Here is a 24574-nt window from a genome sequence, read left to right on the forward strand (position 1 = left end):
CCAGGCTCTTCTTTGACAGGCTCTTTCTGAATGATTTTTCTTTCTAAGACTATCTTATTCCAACCAGCCTAAGTTAGAATTCACTCTCTGAAGCTCCTGGCCACCAAGGGAGCAAAATCCTTTTTCTCATTATCCAGATCCCAGGCCTACTTAAGGTAAGCCACAATGGCAGGTTCTCTAGATACCCACTACATTTTTCTAGCTTATTCTGTTAAGCCATCATTAATAAACACATTCCTTTACATAAAACATGCTTTCTTGGATTCCAACTCTCTCCACTGTTTAGCTGGATATTGGTGATACTGGTCGCTCTTCATTTAGCCTACACACATAGCCCATACTCTCCTACTATTCATTTAGTTCTTTAAGCTCCCAACTTCAGTCAGAATACCTGTCTGAATCCACTAACCAAGCATCAAGATATGGGAATGGAAACAATATAAGCAAACCTACAACATAGAATTTGTTTAGTCCCTTACATTGTGGTAAGGTACAAGATCAAGTTATTCCTTGACTCTGCCCTCTGCCCATTCTGAAATTACCTGTTTTCTCATTAAGTGAGAAACCTGCCTTACAAATGAACCTCACAGCAAAGGATCTTGGCTGATATGGGAATTTCCTCAGTCAATCACACCACTTACACGAGAAAAAGAATGGATTTTTTTTTTTTACTCGCTAAAGGTACTCTCTGTATCTGTTATTCAGTCTACCACCCTGCACCTACATGCTGAGTGACACCTATTAATTAAAAAAAGTCATGTTTGCCAGATTTAACTTTCCCAATGTTAAATATAATGTTTAACCTCAGAATTTCAACTTTGACCAAAATACAGAATTCATCTCCAGAGAAACTTGGCTTTCTGAAGCAAATGATCTTTATGAACCATGCTGAGTGTCATAATATCTGAAAGGAAGTTTCTATAGAAGCGTTCTGAAATAAGTGTTACCAGCACACCCTATTAAAATATGTTTATTAATGTGTCAAATATTTATGAATGATGAGAACATCACTGCTTAAGTTAATAGCAATCCCAGAGCAAGTAGAATCATATTATTCTATGAAACCAGGCTCTTCAGGATATCAGACAACACACTTACACAATTTCATACCTCATCTCAAGTTTAACTTTCAAATTACATTTTCACTTGCCATGATCTTTTTAAATATGAGGACAAGCCTAAAGCATGCTCACTCATTGTCTCCCTTGCTTCCCCAGTGCACATAAAACTGGTCACAAAACTTCCTTTATGTTCACTAGGCTATATATTCTAATTAGATACTTCTTTCACTTATTCTTCTTATCAAGTTTTCATTGACTCATTCCCTTATCTTCATTACCAAGCTTCATCTCCTCTTCTAAAAGCAAAGAGCCATTCTTTAAAAAAAAAAAAAAAATCTTTCGAATGAGCTATACAGAAAAAAAGAATTCACTTGTGCATCAATCACTTTAAAAATTATTCTTAATAGTAAGATAATGTTATAGCCATATGTAATTATATTTAAACTAGATAAGGTCTCTATTTTGCCTTATGAGTCCTAAGCAATTTTTTTCCTTTTAGGAGACACTACTACTAATGAAGCCCTCAATCTGACCCTCGGTATGAGTGTAATGTTTCATCTTTTCCTTTCCATAGATATTTATGACTTTATGTTACTTCGTATCACCAGAGAGGAAATGTTATTTGTATATTTAAAACATTTTGTAGACAGGTGGTATCTTAAGAAAAAAAAAAGAGGAAGGAAGGATCTTCTAAGATCATAAATCCAATGAATATTTCTCATTAGACAATGACAGAGCCAGGGTTAAACTAGGCATGGCCAGAGTGATGCCATCTCTCATGATAAGGTCCTCCAACAAAGGCAGTTCCTATCACTGTTAAGGGTCTGTGTTTCTGTTCTATGGACTAATCCCAACAAACTCTAACTGCTTGTAAGGAATGTGTTTCCAGAACTGTTAATGGCTTCCAACCACTAGATAAAAATACTAATCCAGTGACTAAGGAACACCCTTTTCTTAAATGCACTGACATTTTAAGACTCAAAATTTAACCATCACCGCCAGAAATCTTACCTAAGATTTCAAGTAGATCATTAGTAAATGCCTGAAATGCTGGGAAAAATTCCTCGTGTTCTTCCAATTTGTAGATAATGCTGTTTAAAAAATGCACAATTTAAACCTAATTTCTAACTTAGAGTTCTTGCATCTGATTGCAAACAGAACATTTTCAAAATAGAAACTATGCTGCTAATTTAAATATAAACTCAATGATCATTTACTACAGTCCTTCCTTTCTGAGCTTTTTGTTAATCTAATATGGCTTTTCTTTAAAAAGCATTTAAATATCAATGTAAAATTTGTTAAATTCATATATAACTTTTTTTTTTTTTTTTTGAGACGGAGTCTCACTGTGTCGCCCAGGCTGGAGTGCGGTGGCGCGATCTCGGCTCACTGCAAGCTCCACCTCCTGGGTTCACGCCATTCTCCTGCCTCAGCCTCCCAAGTAGCTGGGACTATAGGTGCCCGCTACCACGCCCGGCTAATTTTTGTATTTTTAGTAGAGACAGGGTTTCACCGTGTTTAGCCAGGATGGTTTTGATCTCCTGACCTGTGATCTGCCCACCTTGGCCTCCCAAAGTGCTGGGATTACAGGCGTGAGCCACTGCACCCGGCCAATATATAACATTCTTAACATGGCAAACTTTCCATTAAGCTCAAGGCTTCTTAGACAGACCATGCTTTTACAGCATTTTCTAAAAATAATTGGCTTTTATACCCAGTATCCTATTAAACATTAAGGAAAAATATCAGGCCGGGCATGGTGGCTCATGCCTGCAATCCCAACACTTTGGAGGCCAAAGCAGGAGGATCACTTGAGGTCAGGAGTTCAAGACCAGCCTGGCCAACATGGTGAAACCCCATGTCTACTAAAATACAAAAATTAGCTGGGCGTGGTGGCGCGTGCCTGTAACCCCAGCCACTTGGGAGGCTGAGGCATGAGAATTGCTTGAACCTGGGAGGCAGAGGTTGCAGTGAGCTGAGACTGAGCCACTGCACTCCAGCCTGGGCAACAGAGTGCGACTCTGTCTCAAAAAAAAAAAAAAATATTCAGTAGTCAGTAACACTGTGGGACGGAGGAAATAGGCCAGTAATAAGATATATGTTCCTTTTAAAAGCACCAACTGTCAGATTATGTAAGGGTTCTTCTAGGAAAACTTGCAAAATGTGGTTTATGTGGTATACATTGTGTGTTTCCCTTCACATATGCTGTAATATAAAACTGGGGGTCAGGTGTGGGGAAAGTTGCTTTAACTATAGCTACAATGTTTTGATAATTTTCTAAAAATACCAGGTTTTATGTTAGAGATGCCTAGTCTTTTAAAAAAATCCTTAGCATTTATCTTCTAATCAAATAAATATGCTATTAATGATTATTCAGTGGTCTATGGTAGTGTCCTAAAAATAGGACTTATTGATACGATCAGAACTTACATGATGTTGCTAACAAAGTTTGAATTTCTCCATATATAATATTCCATGAGAACAGGCTTATGCTGAAGAGTTCCTGACCTTCTTTATAGGCTTTACAATCTATTTTTATCTTGAAAATACTTGGCATTTCCTCCATCCCTAAGGGTTTGAGATTATCTTAGATTGTCAAGTTACTTAAAAGATGCTATTCCAAGGCTGGGCACGGTAGCTCACACCTGTAATCCCAGCACTTTGGGAGGCCAAGGCAGGTGGATCACTTGAGCCCAGGAGTTTGAGACTGGTCTGGGCAACATGGTGCAACCGTGTCTCTCTCTCTCTATACACACACACACACACACACACACACATACGCACACACACACACAAATTAGCTGGGCGTGGTGGTGTGTGCCTATAGTCACATACACACAGAAAAGATGCTATTCCAAACAGGGAAGGTAAATAAGTTTTAAAAGTCTTTAATTTCACCCCTCCATGAATTCTGGATAATATTTATTTTTATTTTTATTGTTTAGAGACAGGGTCTCACTGCATTGCTCAGACTGGACTTAAACTCCTGGGCTCAAGTGATCCTCCCACATCAGCCTCCCAAGTCGCTGGGACTACAGGCGTGTGCCACCACGCCCGGCCATTCTGGATGATACTTTGTAAACTTTTAAAACAAATACCTCTGGAGGTCTTCAGGTCCTAATACCTGCATAATCTGCTCATTCACATCTTCATTAATCAGCCTACAGAGTTTTCCAACAGTGCTTACCAGCACACACAATGAAGATGAACTATCTGCAAAAGAGAAATAAAAGGATATTTTAACAGAGAATTTTCAAAATTACATACATCAAACATTTTATGCTTCAGTTATCCTCAATTTTTTTCACTTAAAAATTTTTTTATCGGCCAGGTGCGGTGGCTCACGCCTGTAATCCCAGCACTTTGCGAGGCTGAGGCAGGTGGATCACCTGAGGTCGGGAGTTCAAGACCAGCCTGACCAACATGGAGAAACCCTGTTTCTACTAAAAATACAAAATTAGCCAGACATGGTGGCGCGTGCCTGTAATCCTAGCTACTCGGGAGGCTGAGGCAGGAGAATCGCTTGAACCCGGGAGGCGGAGGTTGCGGTGAGCCAAGATTGTGCCATTGCACTTCAGCCTGGGCAAAAAGAGTGAAACCCCGTATCAAAAAAAAAAAAAAAAATTATCTACTTTTTGTTAATTTACTAAAAATTCTTAAATGGGGGCCAAAAATGACAAACTAGGTCATCACCTAATTCTAAGAGTTCTTGGAGGTTTCTCACAGCATTGTTCATTTCTCCAAGCCTAGTATAAACTTCATTCATTCGAGGATAGACTCCATTTAAAGAAGGCACATCAAATAACTTTTGGAAGTGAGAGACAATAGCTTGCAAAGTTTGAAAGTTTGGCATATTGCTGTCCTGTCCAAAAGAGAGGTAAAAAATAAAGAGTTCATATCTTAAAATAATCCCAAATAAAAACTTTTAAAAGACAAACAGAACTCTAGTAGAACAAATATTAATATCCACATCAAATTATCAATTTTTGAGATAAGAGAACATTAGAATGTGACCATTTATGTAAGTATTACCTTTTCCTTATTTTCAACTTCTTCCAACATAGTATCTACTATAAACAACAAATCTTCAACTTTGATACCTTCATTTTCATCCTGCTTCTTCAAATTATGCCAAGGTACCAGTTCTGCAGATAGTGTTTTCAAGGACTTATACAAATCCTTTATAACAAAAGAAACTATATGGTATTATTGATTTAAATAATTTCAATAGTAACATAATAGAACATAACAAAATTATAAGTTTTATATATGTTTTATAAAATTAATAAAACAATTACACAGGTTAAATTATATATATATAACCATCAGTATTGTTTAATAAAAACACTATTACCGATTTAGAACAAGTCAGTTAAAATTAGGTTTCTCCAGGTAAACACAGGCTTTACAGAAAACATTATACACTGATTATTCTGAATCTGGGTGCTCTAAGTAATTTTATGTTACTTATTATTGTTCCATATTATTTCATTATTTTGAATTATTGATACACAAAGAATAAACTTGCCTTTGTATTGTGGTTTTGAGTATGTTATATAACAGCTTTATTGAGATGTAATTCATATACCATAAAATTTACCCTCATTAAGTATACAATTCAGTAGTTTTAATATTTTCACACATGTACCAACATCAGCACTATCTAATTTCAGAACATATCCATTACTCCAAAAAGAAATCTCAGACCCAGTCACAGTCCCTCCTTCCCCATTTTCCCTTCCCTGCAGTTCCCAGGGTTGATCTCTAAACTATATTATATTTCTAAGGATTTGCCTATTCTGGGCATTTTGCATAAATGGAATTATACAATAAGTAGTCTTTGATGAATGGCTTCTCTCACTTAGCATAATGTTTTTGAGATTTATTCATGTTATAACATGTATCTCCAGGCAAGTTTTCAATGTGAAAGGTTCCCCAAATTTATTCTACATTATAATACTCAGTTTTCTTGGCCTAGTTGTGGTGCCCTAATTGATTTTAAACTGTGCACAATGGGCAAGGCTACTGAAAGTTTAGAGCTCTAAACTGATCAACTGACAAATATTTACTGAACATCTACTACAGGTTGAGAATCCCTAATCTAAAAATCTGAAATGCTCTAAAATCTGAAACTTTGAGCAACAACATGACACTCAAAAGAAATGCTCATTGGAGCGTTTTGAATTTCGGATTTTTGGATCAGGGATGCTCAAATGGCATATATTCTGCAAATACTCCAAAATCTGAAAAAATTCTTAAAACACTTCTAGGCCCAAGCATTGTGGATAAGGGATACTCAATCCATATGTGTATGGCACAGTGCTTGGTCCTTCAGAACAATGCTGTTCAAAAGAAATGTAATGTGAGCCACAGGAATTTTAAGTTGTCTAGGGCCATAGTATGGAAAGTGAAAAGAAACATGTGATATTAACTGTAATAGTATATTTTATTTAACCCAATATATCCAAAATATTATCATTTCAATATAAAAGCAATATTTTACTTTTTTCCATACAAAGTCTTTTAAATCCAGTGTATATTTTACACTTATAACGCATCTCAATCAGGACTAGCCACCTTTCAAGTGATCAATAACCACATGCAGCTAGAGGCTACCATACTAGATAGCATAGCTCTAGAGAACAGAAAGAAGTACAAGACGTTCCTTCTTTTTCTAACTTATTTTAGTACTTCACTTGGCATTCTCCACTTAAGGCTCAGACTTCACATATTGGTATCTTTAACCTTTCAATTGGTAGGAAGGTAGTTACTATTATAGTAATTCATAGCAATAAATTTCATGTCAAATGAATGTTTTACCATCAGTGCCACTAGAATTTGAAAAAAAAAAAAGTCAGCAAATAACAGCATAATGATATCTTTATTAACCAATGCTCCAGCAACAAGGCACATTTATAAAGTAATCTATGGTAAAAAGCACACCCAATCTAATACATTTTTGCTTCAGAATAAAAGAGTATTACAAAGCTAAGAAGAAAAGATGTTCTGGTCTCCTAAGCAGTGACAGGATGGTTGTAGCACAGTCTATCAAGTAAGCTCTGAAAAATATAAGAGTCTCCTAGGTTCTTTACATTGCCCAGTTGTGGAGATGTAGAAGTACTACCATGGGCCAGCCTACCGTGTATGTCTGGCCTCTGAAGCACTAGAGAATAGGAAAGCGAAAGTATTCAAGAGTGTACTGGGTTGGGGAAAGCTACAACATCTGTAGTTCACCTTTCTTGGAAAGGCAGGAGGGAAAAGACACAAGGATGGAGGCGGCTGGCTCCATGTCTTTCCCAGCCTTCTTTTCTTCCAATTTTTAAAACTAGTAAAATACACATAAAATTTACCATCTTAACCATTTTTAAATGTAAGTTCAGTGTTATTAAATATGTTCATAGTGTTGTGCAACCAACACCACCATCCATCTCCATAACTCTTTTCATCTTGTAACACTGAAACTTTATACCCATTAAACAATAACTTCCCATTTCCCTCCTCCCTCTAGCAATCACCACTCTACTTTGTCTCTATGATTTTCACTAAGTATCTCATATAAGTGGAATTATACAAGTGGAATCTTCTTGTGACTTATTTCACTTAGCATAATGTCCTCCTAATGTTCACCCATGTTGCATGGGTCAGAATTTCTTTTCTTTTAATGGCTGAATAATATTGCAATATATGTATATACCACATTTTGCTTATCCACTCATTCCTCAAACCTATCCTACTCTTTAAAGCCAAATTAAACTGAGCGAAAAAACTAATAAGGGAAGATGGTTGTCCCAAACTTAGAGGTTGTTACATATCAAATAACCTTTAATATGAGGCCTCAGAGAATCTCATGCAGTTTCTTAATTCGGACCCTGAAACTGTAGTATTAATATCTGAAGCACTGCTCAAAACCCATGAGTTACTCCAACGGCAGAAGTAACTAATTCTTAATAATTTCCTCTTGGGTGTCCTCAGAATATTCTAATTACAAAGTGAATTCCTTGCCTCCTCCTACTCAGAAAACTATACAATAGCAAGAACTCACTACCACGGCAAAGCCTTTCTTGGGGGCTGTAATCAGAGTGTTCTCTTTCTCCTCCAGACTCTAGAGCACAAGTTATCTGCATCATTCACTCAGAACTTCATCACAGGTAATCTATTTTTATGTCACTCATTTCTTTTAATGATATCATAAATGATTACATTTTGTTTCATATTTTTAAGTATATTTTGTCTCTCTAATTAGTGTGAATCTTGTGTTCATCCCATAATGGCTTAGCATGATAAATGATCAATAATTATCCATTAATGTGATTCTTCCCTTTGTCTTCTTCCTCTTCTAGTCTTTTCTTCTAGGAAGGTTAGGGCTTTTTCTAGTCCTTCCCTTCTGAGGAGAAAGGTGGAGTCAGCACTGTTCCCTCCTACTGGGAGAACCCTCTGACAGGCAGTGATTGAGGAAATACCATGATTTACATGATTACTAATTATTTTACACTCTTCTGAGATACAGACTGGAGGAACTCCAGCCTATAAAGTAAGTATATTAATCCAGCACTGTCACTCAATCAAAATGTTTGTGTATTATGTAGCTCTGTCTGAGCCCTATATAAAAAGGCAAGTAGAAATTTAAAAAAAATTAACATCACCACCCCCAATTTTGTTGTCTTGGGATATATTATTCTGCTTCATTCCTTTAACAAATATTAATTGAGCACTCGTTCATCAGGAGGATCTTGGGGACATATCAGAACAAATAAAAACACTGTCTTCAGGGAGCTTATACATTCTTAACAGATATCTTCTGCATCACTTGTACTTCATGTAATAAGACTTCTGTTGCAAACACTATTATTGAATCACATTTTCATTAACAGGCGTATGCTATGTATTATATTAGTTACTAAGAAATCTAAAGTTTAAAGGGCAAAGAAGTTAAATACTACTGATTTCAACTATTTACCTTTCAGCAAACTAGTTAAAACTGAAAAAACCTGAAACCATGCAATACGCAATAACTCTATAAAGTAAATAAAATGTAGTCTTCCATGAATAGATAGGATAGGGAAGGGTAGGGTTGGCTGCTAGCTTACTATCTGTTCTAGAGAATAAGCAGAAATGGAGACAAGCTCAGTTCTGAGAGACAGAAAATAAAGTGTGAAGAGAGAGAAAATATCCCCAATTATAACGAAATGAAGGATAAGACATTATATCTGAAGAGGAATAAGGGCCAGGAAAATCGTAGCATGGACATACCAAAAGGAGGCAGATGAAGGTAGAACAGGGAAAAGCCTAGAAGTACAAAGTGGATCCACTATAGATTTTCAATAAGGAAATTAACCCAAAAATTTCTTGTTTGGTAGAGCCTTAGAGGAAGTAAAGCTTACAGTAATGACAACATCAAAACAGTATGTAAAATAGATATGTAAGTAGGAAGATTTCAGTTTTAGATAAGTTTTTTTAGCTTTACAGTTAACAAACAAAAAAATTAAACCCTATTTAATTTTTAGCCCTAAATTAAGTCCTATAAATAAAGCACATAGAGTCCAATAGATGTTCAAAGCATATAAAGAATAGTCAACCCCTTACCTTTAAGGATGTCAGTTGATCTGCCCACATTTCTATTATAGGAACAAGATGCTCAAATCCACAATCTTGAATAAGATCTTTATTAAAATTTTGGGCTCCCCCTTTGCTCTGTTTATAAATTATTACTGGAGCTCTTGGATTGTGGATAATTGAATTGATGCTACACAGCACCTTTAAAAAAAACATAGTGTATTTAGTCAAAATATTTATCCTATGCCTACAAAGTTATATATTTTAAAGGAGTGCTTTATGTCTATATATATTATATACATGCATTTCATTAAATATACAAAGAATTATCACAAGGAATTGGTTCATGCAATTATGAAGACTGACAAGTCTCAAGATTTGCAGTGAGTAAGTGAAGACCCAGAAAAGCTAATGGATATTTGCAGTCCAAACACAGGCAGACTGAGACCCCTGCAAGTGCTAATGTTTCAGTTTGAGTCTGAAGGCAGGAAAAAAATAGTGTCCCATCTTGAAAGCAGTCAGCGGGGAGGAGTTCCCTCTTATTCAGCCTTTTGTTCTACTCAGGCCTTCAAATGATTGGATGAGGCCTACCCCATTAGGAAGGGCAGTTTGCTTCACTAAGTCTACTGATTCAGATGTCAATCTCATCCAGAAGCATCTTCCCAGACACATCCAGAATAATGTTTAACCAAATATTGGGCATCCTATGCCACAGTAAAGTTGAAACAAAATTAACTAATACAAACACCCATATAATCACTACCTAGGTTCAACAATTGTTAGTATTGTGCCATATTTGCTCACTATCTATATTTTTAGGTGAACCATTTGAAGAAACTCTGCACCCTGAAATAATAAAGCGTGCATCTTTTAAAAGTAGGCATATTCTCCTACAAACCCACAAGACCGTTATCAGACTATTTAAGGAAATTAACAGTAATCCCCAGGCTGAGTAGGGTGGCTCATGCCTATAATCCCAGGTTGAGGCAGGAAGATCACTTGAGCCCAGGAATTCAAGGCTGCAGTGAGCTATGATAATGCATTCCAGCCTGGGCAACAGAGCAAGACCCTGTCTCCAAAAATAATATCATTGATGCCTGGATTGAATTTTAAATATCTTAATATATTAAGATAGTATACTATTTGACTATAACCCTCTCCCCATAAGTGATGAGTTCTACCTTAGATATCATCCAAGGATAAAAAGGGAGACCCCAAAAAGCATGTTTAAAGAGAGAAGAATAAAGCCATTTCCTATTACCACCATCAAGTTCAGCCTATTTAATAAAAAGTTTCACAATATAAAGATAGCATTTTGCTCCTGAATCTTCGTCCCTGGTCATACTTCAAGATATAACTAATAGGCCTCCTGGTAATATGACTTAATATGTTTATTATATTACTTCAGATGTTTATTTAGAAGCTTTTTAAGTCCAAATTAGTGTAATTCAATATTTCACTTCAGATTGATGTATGTATATATGTTTTATTTATTTATTTGACAGAGTCTCACTCTGTGGCCTAAGATGGAGTGCAGTGGTGCGAACAGAGCTCACTGCAGCGTTGAATTCCTGGGCTCAAGTGATCCTCCCATGTCAGCCTCTCAAGTGCTAGGACTACAGGTGCACGCCACCATGCCCAACTAATTAATTTTTTTTTCTAGAGATGTGGTCTCACTATATTGCCCAGGCTGATCTCAGACTCCTGGCCTCTAGCAATCCTCCTGCCTCGGTCACCCAAAGTGTTAAGATTACAGGCGTGAGCCACCATACCCGGCCTGAATTCCCCCTTTAAAGGACAAAGTCTCTCAAATTGAGTCTCAGAAACAAAATGAAATCCAGTTACATACTGGTACAAGAAAGTCTAAAACAAAACAGTTTTCAGAAAGGTGCTTGGTTCCCATTTACAATAGCAATAAAAGTTATAAAATACCTAGGAAATAGCAAGGTATTTCCTAACAAGAAATATGCAAGAGCTAAATTAAAAAATACACAACACTTTATTGAAGACTATAAAAGATGACCCTGATGAAAGTACATATTTCTCTGAATGTGATGATTCAAAAAGGTTAAGGTGTCATTTCTCCAAATATTAATCCATAAAGTCAATTCAGTTTTAGTTCATCTCAATGGGATTTAGTTTTTAATTTGAAAACTGTTCATCCAGAAGAATAAATGTGCTAAAAATATAGCCAATAAAATTTTTTTTAAATGACAGGATACTTGCCTCAAGGGCTATTAAAACTTATAACTATAGAAATTAATATATGGAAACAGTTGAGAAATGCAACAGACTAGAGAATCTAAAAACAAATCTGTGCATATAAAGGAATATGATCTATGATAAAATGTTATTTCAATAAAGTAGAGAAAAAAGTAGCGTATTAGAGACTGCAAACACAGACACCCAGAGAATCCAGGTACGAGTATAAATGAGTGAAGTAAGGATGAATAGCAACTGGCTAACTACAGAACACATGCTCATATCTGACAAGGGAAAGGCCTAATTCTGCTGTGATAATAACCATGCAGGAATTTGTTGCCAGATCTTCTGACTTTTTAAGAGAAATTAGAAATAGCAGCCTAGAAAAAATAAAATATCTTAATTTTTAAAAAAATGAATAATCTAAAATTTAAAAATCTTATGTGTACCCAATAAAATATGAGTGAAAGTCCAGTTCAGTCACTAAACTACCAGGTTTAACTGCTCAGCTATTCAATAAATGATCTGTAAAACTAGGAAGGTGAGATTCCCTATATCACACCATATAGAAAATTAATTTCAGATGAACTAAGGTCTCTACACAAAAACAAAAGCCATACAAGGACCCTAAGAAAATAGATTTACTTATATAATAATAATAGCAACAAAAGAAACAAGAAGAGGGAAAATGGCTTACAGGGGGAAGGAAGGAAAAGGATTATAAAATCTTTAAAAAATCTTAAAGCTCTTTACTAACCTGCTTTCAACTAGGCCCAGAGTCTCCTTTAAGTAGTAAGATGAAGTCTACAATGTTTTTAGTCAAACAGTTAGTTATATCACAGAAAGACAAAACAGAATAAGTACACATAAATATGAGGTGCAAGTATTCCTTACCAACTGATAATTTATTACACTGCAACTGATAACCAAGATTCATGACGAACATCAGTCTTTTTGTCATGAAAAATCAATTCAATACCTGAAAGTATCTCTGGTCAATTAGGGCCTGTTGCTGATTATATTTGCTGGGCTCATCTTTTTTCTCTGTGTCCTCAGCCTTCTTAGGACTAATAAGCTCCTGTAATCTAAAAGGGAGAAAAAAATCAAGATAATGCAAAATTATTTCCTAGACACTGGACCAAGATGATAAACTAAGTAAATGATCCAGTCACCCTCCCAACAGCCTTATATCAGTTCACTTATATGTATGTGTGCACACATATATGTATGTATATTTATAAACATATATATATATGCCTATATAGAGTTAAAAAAAATTTTTTTTTGCGACGGAGTCTCGCTCTGTCACCCAGGCTGGAGTGCAGTGGCGCGATCTTGGCTCACTGCAATCTCCGCCTCCCGGGTTTACACCATTCTTCTGCCTCAGCCTCCCGAGTAGCTGGGACTACAGGAGCCCGCCACCATGCCCGGCTAATTTTTTGTGTTTTTAGTAGAGACAGGGTTTCCCCATGATAACCAGGATGGTCTCGATCTCCCGACCTCGTGATCTGCCCGTCTCCGCCTCCCAAAGTGTTGGGATTACAGGCGTGAGCCACTGAGCCCAACCAGAGTTTAAAAAATTTTAAATCATATTGTCACTGGAAAACAAGAAGGCTCTCTCAATAAATAGCAAATCTGAAGGAATCTCTGAAGACAGAAGAGATCAGATGGAAGAAGAAAGTTCTAACCAGCCCCCAACACCCACAAAAGACAGCACAAGAGAGAAATACAACAAAGGATGGAAGCGACTTCCATCCAAGGTGCTCCAAGCTTACAGACTATAGATAAAGGGAGCAGGAAGCGTGGGAAGGGCCACTGGTTTGGGTACTGTAGCAGGAACAGCTAGACGTTTGGTCCCTCTCTCTTTGTATTCTACTAACAGCAAAGAACAGACAACGGCGATGCCTGGGCCAGTCAAGAGGGCATGGAGATCCAAGAGACCATTATTCCAGGTGGCTGCTAGAATGCTGGGGGAAAGGAGAGTCTCTTTACCCAGAAATACAACTATGTATAAGTGTATCCACCTAGTAGCAAACACTTGTCCTTCTCCAAATATCTAGAAGACAGCTTGTAATAATCTTTCTCCTCCCTCCTCATGCCTTTGAAAACAGTACCGTAGTACATGCTGATCCGTAGTTTCACTTTCCATGGTTTTAGTTACGCAAGGTAAACCAGGGTCCAAAAATACTAAAAGGGAAATTCCAGAAATAAGTTTTAAAATTTATTATTATTTTTTAATGCGCACTACTCTGAGTAGTGTGATGAAATCTCATACTGTGCCACTCCATCCTACCTAGGATGTGATTCATCCCTTTGTCCAACTTATCCATGCTGTAACTGTATACACTACCTACCAATTAGTCACTTAGTAGCCATCTTGGTTATCAGATCAACTGTTGGGTATCACAGTGCTTATGTTCAAGTAACAACCCTTATTTAACTTAATAATGGCCCCAAAATGCAACAGCAGCAATGCTGGCAATTTGGACATGCCAAAGAGAAATCATAAAGTGCATCCTTTAAGTGAAAAGGTGAAAGTTCTCCACTTAAGAAAAAAATTGTATGCTGAGGTTGCTAAGATATACAGTATGAATGAATCTTCTACCTGTGAAATTGTGAAGAAGGAATAAGAAATCCGGGCTAGTTTTGCTGTTGGACCTCAAACTGCAAAAGTTACAGCCACAGTGTGTGTGATACATGCTTAGTTAAGATGGAAAAAGTGGCTGGGCACGGTGGCTCACGCCTATAATCGCAGCACTTTGGGAGGCCGAGGCGGGAGGATCACGAGGTCAGGAGTTGGAGACCAGCCTGGCCAACATGGTAAAACATCGTTTCTATTAAAAAAAACACAAAAAACAAAAAACAAAAAACCAAGCATAGTGGTGTGTGCCTGTAATCCCAGCTACTCGGGAGGCTGAGGCAGGAGAATTGTTTGAACCCGGGAGGAGGCAGAGGTTGCAGTGAGCTGAGATCATGCCATTGCACTCTAGCCTGGGCAACAGGGCGAGACTCCATCTCAAGGAAAAAAAAAAAAAAAAAGATGGAAAAAGCATTAAATTTGTGGGTGGAATACATAGACATAAATATGTTCCAATTGATGGTGATTGGGTTTGGTTCTGAGGTCTCAGGTATCTACTGGGGGTCCTGGAACATATCCCCCATTGATAAGGGGGGACTACTGTAGTCTCTTAATAGTCCTTCAAATTACCCCTCTTCAATTTGAGTATGCCATCAGTTTCCTGCTGGGACTTCAACCCACTAAACTGACTCCTATGACTCATTAATGATGCGCTCTGCCTGCTGTTTGTAAAAACAGAATAGTAAAACTCCATCATGTCATTTTCCTGTTGAAAAACAATCAATGATTTCCCATTCCTTTATGTGCTAAATCTAATTTCCTTGGGCTAGCGTTCAAAACTCTCCATGCTGTTAGTCCTAACAGAGTATTTCGTTCTTTTTTTTGGAGATGGAGTCTCACTCTGTCACCCAAGCTAACTGGGTCATGCAGTGGCATGACCTCACCTCACTGCAACCCCTGCCTCCTAGGTTTAAGCGATTCTTCTGCCTCAGCCTCCCAAAGTGTAGCTGCGACTACAGGCATGCGTCACCATACCCAGCTAATTTTTGTATATTTGTTTGTTTGTTTGTTTTTAGTAGAGAGGGGGTTTCACCATGTTACCCAGGCTGGTCTCAATCTCCTGACCTCAGGTGACCCACCCGCCTCAGCCTCCCAAAATGCTGGGATTACCACCGCGCCCGGTCAGTCCTAACACAGTATTTCTCCTGACTCCTTTCTTACTTGATTCTACTACTTCCCTACAATTACCCACTCCAGTCACATATATTCCCCTTATATTCACTCAATTGCTATTCTCTGCTATTTCTAGTGAGTATATATATATTTGGCCCAAGCCAAATTATAAATGACTTCCTATCTATTTACTACATTCACATTCTTCAGTTTTGCCTAAAGGCAGTGCCAAGAGCATATTATCCAGAACAAAAAAGGACACAGAAAAGCTGATGTGGCCTCTAGAAGGACTAGAAGTAAACTGATATATCTGAATTTAAATGTTAGTTCCTTTCACTTAGGTGAAAATGTTCAACTTATCAATGAATTGTTTGCAAATCTGATTAATAAATGTTACACTGTAGATATACAACATTTTTGCTGTCAGTGCAATAATCTAAATATATAATTGCATGTACTGATTAGTTGCTCTGGGAAATGAAATGTGATTCTATTAACCAGATGAATAAAGAGATACATCCTCGCTTAATAATTACAGTAACTAAAATTTACTGGGAGTCTAATGATGGTAACTAGTAGGTACTGAGAGCCTTCTCTATGCAGGAATTCTAAGCACTGTACATGTATTAACTCATTTAGTCCCATTGTTTTTCTAAGTTTATATAAGACAATGATTAGTAAAAGCTGGGGACTCAGGAAACTGTTTCACCTAGTCTCACAGAAAATATCTGCCATTAACAGTACTACTGAAAAACTTCACATTCTGCAAAATCATGCAATTAATTAATTAACAGGGCTCAGGAGAAAACAGTATTAGAAACCAAACTACTTACAACTGATGTAGCTTTAGAACTGGAGAATAAAAACAATAATTGGTGCCTCAGGAGTTAAGTTGGACAGATCAAGCATGTCTGGAGGTTGCCTCAGGATATATTAAAAATGCACAGACAACAAAGAAGAAATGTTGGCTTACCCATGCCAAGACAAGAAGACTGAAGTGGAGCCCTGGGCCAAAGAAGCTGAGGTTAAAATGGGCAAGGGAGGAAGTGCAACTTGCTTCCAGCCTATAGTCTGTCTAATGCTGGGGGTCAGGGAAGGAGCCCAGGGTACTGTTGGCTCATTCTAAATTTTCTTAAACGAGAGCTAAAAGGGCACTTGTCTATGTACTAGCAAAGCTTGCGCCCTTCCTGAAGGCTATAACTATTACTGCTGTTATTATAGTGCCTTGAGTCTAGGAAAAATGATACATGTACGATATAACTTCCATGTTATATTGCTGATGATTTCCTCATTTTCTATCTGTATGACTTAATTGTCATTTTAGAAACCTGTGTTGTAGCTGCCTGGGCTGTACTCAGAAATATGGTAGAGTTGTTCTACAGTATCCAGAGCAGTCAGGAAGGGCCTGAAAGATAATAAAAATCCCCTAGGAGTGGCTAAGGGGTACTCTGCATGCTTTGCAGACTCTTACTCCATGTATTCAGCAGCAGCAACTATGTTTTTTTGTGGACACTGAGAAAACAGAAAACTGTACCTCCAACTTAAAATATGCTGTGTTATCTATTTTGTATAGCCATCTCCATAAGATAACTTTCCATGTGCAGAAACTTTACAGCTTTTAACTGTGTTCTGTTAGAGCTTTTCCGTGATATCACAGTGGAATAAGATCCATGCTGGAGATGAGGAACAAGTTAAAAAAAGGACTGCCAATTTTGTTTTTAAAAATTCCACTAATTTAACTACATTAATGCAAAACACATAGGTGCATCAGTGTGAGCTTTTCAAAGCTATATTGTTCGCCGAGTCTTTTACCCTACTATCTTAGGACTTCCTAAGACAGTTAGTGATGAAAAGAGGGGTGGTTCACTTCAACCCAGCACCAGTGCCAAACTCTGAAGGCAAGTGTTTCTCTAGTTGAAAAGTCCAGCTCCTGGCTAAAATCCAATGTGTTATATTTCAGGCACAGACATAGGTAATTACAAAGGCTTTGCCTAGAAGATCTCTTGCGGGGAAAGCTGTCCTCTCCACACCAGACATGATGCACAGCCTGTGCACTGCAATCTCTGGAGACAGTTGCAGTCAAGGACACACCACCTCCTTTCCTTCCTGAAAGCTATACTACTACTACTGTTATTCTAGTGCCTTGCCACAAGCATTTCTGCATTCCTACCCTAGGCACCTCCATTAGGGGCCTCTTGGAGCTTAGACTGAGTCATGTGTCAAGTACCTCTATCCAAGATCTTCTCATTGGTGGAGAAGCCTTAATTAAAATACTTTTCTCCACTCTGACTCAGTACTTTTCCACTCCTAGCCTTTCTTCTCCCTACACCTTAAAACAGTAGGAATCTTTTGTGCAGGGCTCCTAGGCAGTGAGATGGTTCCCCCCATCTGGGTGTATGTCAGACTGTTCCTCGCGCCTGGTGCTATTCCAATAAGGAAAAATGCAACATCGAGGAGTCAGCCCTTTTCATTTTGGCCTCTTGTTTATCCTATAGCAGTAAGTTAACAGTTTGACTGTTAATTTCACTTTGGCTCATTGGCCTAACCACTTCAAGGACTGTCAGCTCAACACAGAGTGGCTGTAAGATTTTGTTTTTCCCCTAGCAAAACATAAATACTATTGAAAAATTAAATGAGGGCCGGGCACGGTGGCTCAAGCCTGTAATCCCAGCACTTTGGGAGGCCGAGACGGGCGGATCACGAGGTCAGGAGATCGAGACCATCCCGGCTAACACGGTGAAACCCCGTCTCTACTAAAAATACAAAAAACTAGCCGGGCGAGGTGGCGGGCGCCTGTAGTCCCAGCTACTCGGGAGGCTGAGGCAGGAGAATGGCGTAAACCCAGGAGACGGAGCTTGCAGTGAGCTGAGATTCGGCCACTGCACTCCAGCCTGGGCAGCAGAGCGAGACTCCGTCTCAAAAAAAAAAAAAAAAAAAAATTAAATGAAATTAGTGTAGTACCTTTGTTTATCTTACAGAGGCAGACTTATTTAATCACTTCCTAACAAGGTAATTTTATAATCAGCCTGTTTGTAATAATAACTCAAGAAGAGTCCATGTTCTCCCACATTAAATTGTTAATAGCCTTATTTGACATTGAAAGTTTGTTAACTACAAATCTAAAAAAAACCACAAACTAACTCAATTTTCTTTGGTTCCAAAAAGAAAAGAGACTATACCCTCTTCCATTTCTTGTAGCATTTCCTTTGGAAAATCTGTAACTATAAATCCTTTACTCTCTTTAAGATGTACATAAATCTTAATAGGAGCTAAATAAGGCTCTTGCCAGTTTTGAATTTCAGCAATGTCTTTCTTGGGGGCTTTGGAATCATTTCTTTGAAATGTGAACATCTCGGAAGATGGTACCTTGTTTCCCTGACTCTGTTGGAATTTTGTCTAGGCTCCTGGCCTCAAGTTGTAACCTCTTACTTATCAAAAAACAATAGAAGTTTTTATTTTTCCTTTAATACAGATAATTAACATGTATATAATGGATTGTATCTGCCTGGCTATACAAAAAGGTGACATTTCTTTCTGTCCTTGCAATATCTCTAACAGATTGCCTGTAATGTGCGTCACAATCTGATTGAATCTGATTGAATTCAGTAATAAAACTGTTTCTTTTTTTTTTCCTACATTTGTAAAGAGAATTCACTGGATGGACAGGAGAGTTTAGTTTTAATTATTTCCCCAGCATCAGTAGTACTCTGAAAAAATATGCTACCTCTGGCACTACAGAAATAAAAATTTTTTAAGTTTTACCTTGAAAAGTAAATTTTTTTAAGTTTTTTAAGTTTCTTTAATTTTAAATTTCTTAAGTTTTAAAAATATTTTCTGTTTTTTAAGTTTTACCTTGCAAAGTAAAAATTTTGTAAGTTTTACCTTAAAAATTTTTGTTTCATTGAGTGTTCTGTTTACTTCTAACTGTATGGTATCTAAGAGTATAAGTTTTGGAGTCAGAATGATTGGATAAGGATCTGATTTCTATTCAAGTTCTTCCATATACGAGTAACCTGTATAACTTGGCTAAATTATATAACACTCCCAAATTTGTTTCCATGTCTAGATACTACCAAAGTTTTAAACTTTAAAAAGAGATTTAAAAACAAAAACACATCATTTCTTCAAAATTTAGAGGAAAAATGTAGCAGAAATTGGGTCTGAATCATAATTTTAAAGGACGATAATAAAAGTCACTCTAAAGACCAGAGCTCAAATAAACAACAACAACAATATATATCTATATGCAGTCAATTCTCATTATTCATGGTAGTTATGTTCTATAAAATCACCATGAATGCTGAATTAGCAAATATTGAACCACTTGCTCCTAGGGGAAATACAGGGTCAGGTTCCTGCAAGTCTGGTCACATTTTCCTTAAATAATCAATATATAACCTTGTTGTATGTATGTTTCTATTTAAAGATACCTTTAAAATATATATATAGTTGATTCATTAACATTGAACCCATGGACAACAGTACTCTATAAGTCATACCTGATAAAGCTTATCTAATAGGTATATTTTTTCCACAAGGCATATTATAGCCTTCTTGTGGATAAGAACACCAAACAGCACTTCAGCACTAACTCAGGGGCCATCTTAAAGAAATCACCAACAAAAAGCATAGAAATGAAAAAAAAAAAAAAAGGTATCACTAAATAGATAGGAGAAAAGGACATTTGTTTACAGTGTGACAGCTCAAACAACAGGGCAGGGCATCATCTTGTTTGAAAACTAAACATATGTGTGTTGGGTGACCCAAATTATTTTCCGCCCTGTACATGTCCATGAATGACTGCAGGTGCCGTACGGATTTTGTGATTATAAATAAATTTTAGCAGGTAGGCAAATTCATAAATATGGAATCTATGAATAATGAAGACTATGTATCTCTATGTATGCATAAGTGCATGCATGTGTGTACGTGTGTGTGTGTATCTTATACACTTGCTTTAGAGTCAACAGGTTTCCTTCTCTTTTTACTTCCCTACATCCTCCTCCTCCCAGTTGTTTCTCTCTCAATCTCCTATCTCATTAATGGCACTGACAACCACCTTGTTATTCAAGGTTAAAACTTGGGAGACTTCTGATTCTTCCTTTTTCCCCACAACTCCCTATATTCAACTCATCATGAAGTCCTATTGGTTCTACCTCCATTCTCCAATTCCAAATACTTCTCATCACCTCCACTACTGCCACCTTTGACCATGTCACTACCATCTCTTCTCCAAACTCATATAATGGCTACTCACCCAGTAGTGTACGTTTAGTACTTATAGTATATTGAAATTGTCTTATTTATTTTTTCATTATCTTTCTCCCTGCATGTAATCTCTATGAGGTCGGGGGCCTTTTCTATTTTGCTTACCACTGCAACCAGTGCCTAGAATGCCAAACAGATGTAAGAAGAATTGGAAGTACACCAAATATCAAGGAATAGTAGGAAGGGAGTAATTATTCATTGAATATGCATGCATCCTTTCTGAACCTGCCACTTTTCTTTTTTAGTTTTCCTCCTCTATTACCTTGTTTTGGGGGAGAGGAGGGGTGGAGGGACAGGGTCTTGCTCTGTTGCCCAGGCTGGAGTACAGTGGTGTGATCACAGCTCACTACAGCCTTGACCTCCTGAGCTCAAGCAATCCTCCCACCTCAGCCTCCTCAGTAACTGGGGCTACAGGTAAGCACCACCACACCTGGCTAATTTTTAAATTCTTTGTAGAGACAAGGACTCACTACATTGCCCAGGCTGGTCTTAAACTCCTGGACTCAAGCAGTCCTCCTGCCTCAGTCTCCCAAAGTGCTGGGATTACAGGTGTGAGCCACTGCACCTGGCCCCTATTATTTTAACCCAGTATGTAATTACTCGTTACTCATGATACTTGCCTGTCACTGTGTTATGTGTTGCCACAGGAAGGAGGAAACACAGCTGTCACTGAACTGAATCATATATGCTAATACAATTGACTTAATACATTTAATGCATATATTAACTCATAGCTTTCAAAATATTTCATCCCAACACTCCCCAAACTACTTTTTCAAATCCCATTCCCTTGAATCAAAGAGTACACATACATAATCTTCAGAAAACACAATCACTGTTTGAGATCAACTCTTTGAAACACTGAGCACTTGCTTTCCAAAGTCAGGAAGGGTACAAGCAGTAGATATAAATGGCTCACTGCATTCCTTCTGGTACTTTTAAAGTGTGATAAGGCTCACTTTAAAACATTCAGATCATAACTACCAACAACAAAAATTGGAGGCTTGTCACTTCTAATTTCATTGATTCTCTTGCAATTCTTCCATTACTTCCGAAGACAATTTTCTATTTAAAATCTTTGTCCTTTATTACTTCAGGCAACTACCTTTTTTTGTTCTCACTTAAGATAAATATATAGCCAAATCCGGCATAGTAAAAATTGCTCTTAAACTGTGAAACCAGAAATACCCCCTTTTAATGTCATCAGCCTGGTAGGTCCAAGTCAAAGCCACTAGGAGGTAGCATAAGCTGACATGTAATAAAAATAAATAAAATAAGGCCGAGCACAGTGGCTCACGCCTGTAATCCCAGCACTTTGGGAGGCCGAGGCAGGCGAATCACGAGGTCAGGAGATCGAGACCATCCTGGCTAACATGGTGAAACCCCGTCTCTACTTAAAATACACACACAAAAAAAAAATTAGCCAGGGGTGGTGGCAGGCTCCTGTAGTCCCAGCTACTCGGGAGGCTGAGGTAGGAGAATGGTGTGAACCTGGCAGGTGGAGCTTGCAGTGAGCCCAGATTGCGCCACTGCACTCCAGCCTGGGCGACAGAGCAAGACTCCATCTCAATAAATAAATAAATAAAATAAAAAATCCTAATAAAAGCAGTAATTTTGGTAAAAATATAATTACTTGACACTTTTCTTAAGGGCTTTTTCCAGCTTCTTCACCTGCTGTTTATAAAGTCTTAATTCATGCTGTGTGGGCCTGTGGAAAATAAATAATGATAAATTAATTCAATTTACTGAATAAAACCATAAAGGTACTTAAATAAACGACATACAATACTTTGTTACTTGTCACAAATATACTTATTAAACTTCTGAAAATATTTCATGATTGCTAATTTGGTGTTTACCAGCCATTTAGATTTCTTCTTCTCTGTTATCCCTTATTCAAAGCCTTTTAGTTATTTTTTGCTGCTAATCTATTACTTGTTTTTATAGTGAAATATTTCAGGTATACAGACAAAAACAGAGAACATTATAACAAATCCTGGTGTATACACCACCTAGCTTTATCAAATTTGAATATTAACAGATTATGATTCAAATCTTAAACTTTATTCATATACTTAAAATTCCACATGTCCCTCATTAATGTCATTCTTCTCCTTCCCATACCATAGATAACCACTATCCTTAATTCACTGTTCATTATTCCCATGTATGTTTTAAAATTTTTACTATTTAATCATAAATTTACATATTATTGTGTTCAAGGTTTTCACATTTTATATAAATGACTTATGCTAGGTATCAGGTCCCTCTCTCCATTAAGGTGTAAGTTTTTTGTTGTTGTTGTTGTTTCTTTCTTTTGAAACAGGGTCTCACACTGTCGCCTAGGCTGGAGTGCAGTGGCACGAGTTCAGTTCACTGCAACCTCCGCCTCCCAGGTTCAAGCTATTCTCCCACCTTGACCTCTTGAATAGCTGGGACTACAGATGTGCACCACCACCCCTGGCTAATTTTTGTATTTTTTTGGTAGACACAGGGTTTCACCAAGTTGGCCAGGCTGGTCTCAAACTCCTGACCTCAGGAGGCCTGCCTCGGCCTTCTTAAGTGCTGGGATTACAGGTGGGAGCCACCGTGCCCAGCCATTAAAGTATAAGCTTATTGAGAACAGGAAATTTGTTTTGGTCTCTTCTTCATCCCAGAGTTTGGGACAATGTCTAACTTACAATAGGTATTCAAATACTTGTTGAATGAAAACAAGACTCAAAAATGTTCATTCTTTATTACTGTCAACATAGAGAGTGTCATCCTTTTGTAGCTATGCTGGATATAACTTTCTGTTGTGTGCCATTATAAATTTTACTTTTCTTCTCATCCCACAGCACAGGAATAAGAACAACAAGGCATTCCAGTATAATTTGAGAATGAGAACTCTGCTGGTATAAGACTGAATCTAATATAGTAAATATTAATGTATTGTACATTTCAAAATCACTAAGAGTAAATTTCAAACGTTTTCAACCACAAAAGGTATTAGATGATGGATATGTTAATTAGCTTGATTTAATTATTCTGCATTGTATTCATGAATCGTAACATCACTTTGTGCCTCATAAATATATACAGCTGTAATTTGTCAATTAGCAATTAAAATAAAAATTTAAGATAATAATCATGCTGAGTGAAAGACAATAGACAAAAAAAAGTAAATATTGTATAGCTCCACTTATATGAAGTCTAGGAAATATAAACTAATGCATAATGACTAAAAGCAAACCAGTGGTTACCTGAGGCAAAGGCAAAGAGAGGCAGCAGGGATTACAAAACAGGCAAGAGATAACTTTTAGGGTTTTTGTTTTGTTTTTGTTTTTAAGAGACAGGGTCTCTGTTGCCCAGGTTGGAGTGTAGTGGTATGAACACAGCTTACTGCAGCCTTGACCTCCCTCCGGGGCTCAAGCGATCTTCTCACCTCAGCTTCCTTAATAGCTGGGACTGCAGGAGTACACTACCATGCCTGGCTAATTTTTTACATTTTTTTCTAGAGACGAGGTCTCACGTGTTGCTCAGGATGGTCTTGAACTCCTGGCCTCAAACAATCCTCCTACCTGGGCTTCCCAAAGTGCTGGTATTATAGGCATGAGCCACTGCACCTAGCCTCCAAGGTGATTATCTGGATTATAACTGTTTCGCAGGTGTATACACATAATTCAATAAATTGTGTACTTTACATATATGCAGTGTACTGTACACCAATTGTAACTCATTAAAGCTATTTTTTTTTTTT

At 37.4% G+C, this 24574-nt stretch overlaps 1 protein-coding gene across 1 annotated transcript in view; it reads right to left on the reverse strand.

Moving 5' to 3' along the window:
- LOC105541029 (centrosomal protein of 70 kDa) overlaps positions 1-24574 on the reverse strand; it is a 35609-nt gene that overhangs the window by 1629 nt on the left and 9406 nt on the right. Inside the window, exons 5-12 of the mRNA XM_011981864.1 lie at positions 22469-22543; positions 12796-12901; positions 9645-9815; positions 8104-8163; positions 5094-5240; positions 4755-4923; positions 4160-4274; positions 2073-2152 (exon numbers count right to left, since the gene is read on the reverse strand). Of these exons, the coding sequence (XP_011837254.1) occupies positions 2073-2152; positions 4160-4274; positions 4755-4923; positions 5094-5240; positions 8104-8163; positions 9645-9815; positions 12796-12901; positions 22469-22543 (923 nt within the window). The remainder of the gene's footprint in view (positions 1-2072; positions 2153-4159; positions 4275-4754; positions 4924-5093; positions 5241-8103; positions 8164-9644; positions 9816-12795; positions 12902-22468; positions 22544-24574) is intronic.

The sequence above is a fragment of the Mandrillus leucophaeus genome, unplaced genomic scaffold, assembly GCF_000951045.1.
Source record: "Mandrillus leucophaeus isolate KB7577 unplaced genomic scaffold, Mleu.le_1.0 Scaffold1050, whole genome shotgun sequence".
Lineage (NCBI taxonomy): Eukaryota > Metazoa > Chordata > Mammalia > Primates > Cercopithecidae > Mandrillus > Mandrillus leucophaeus.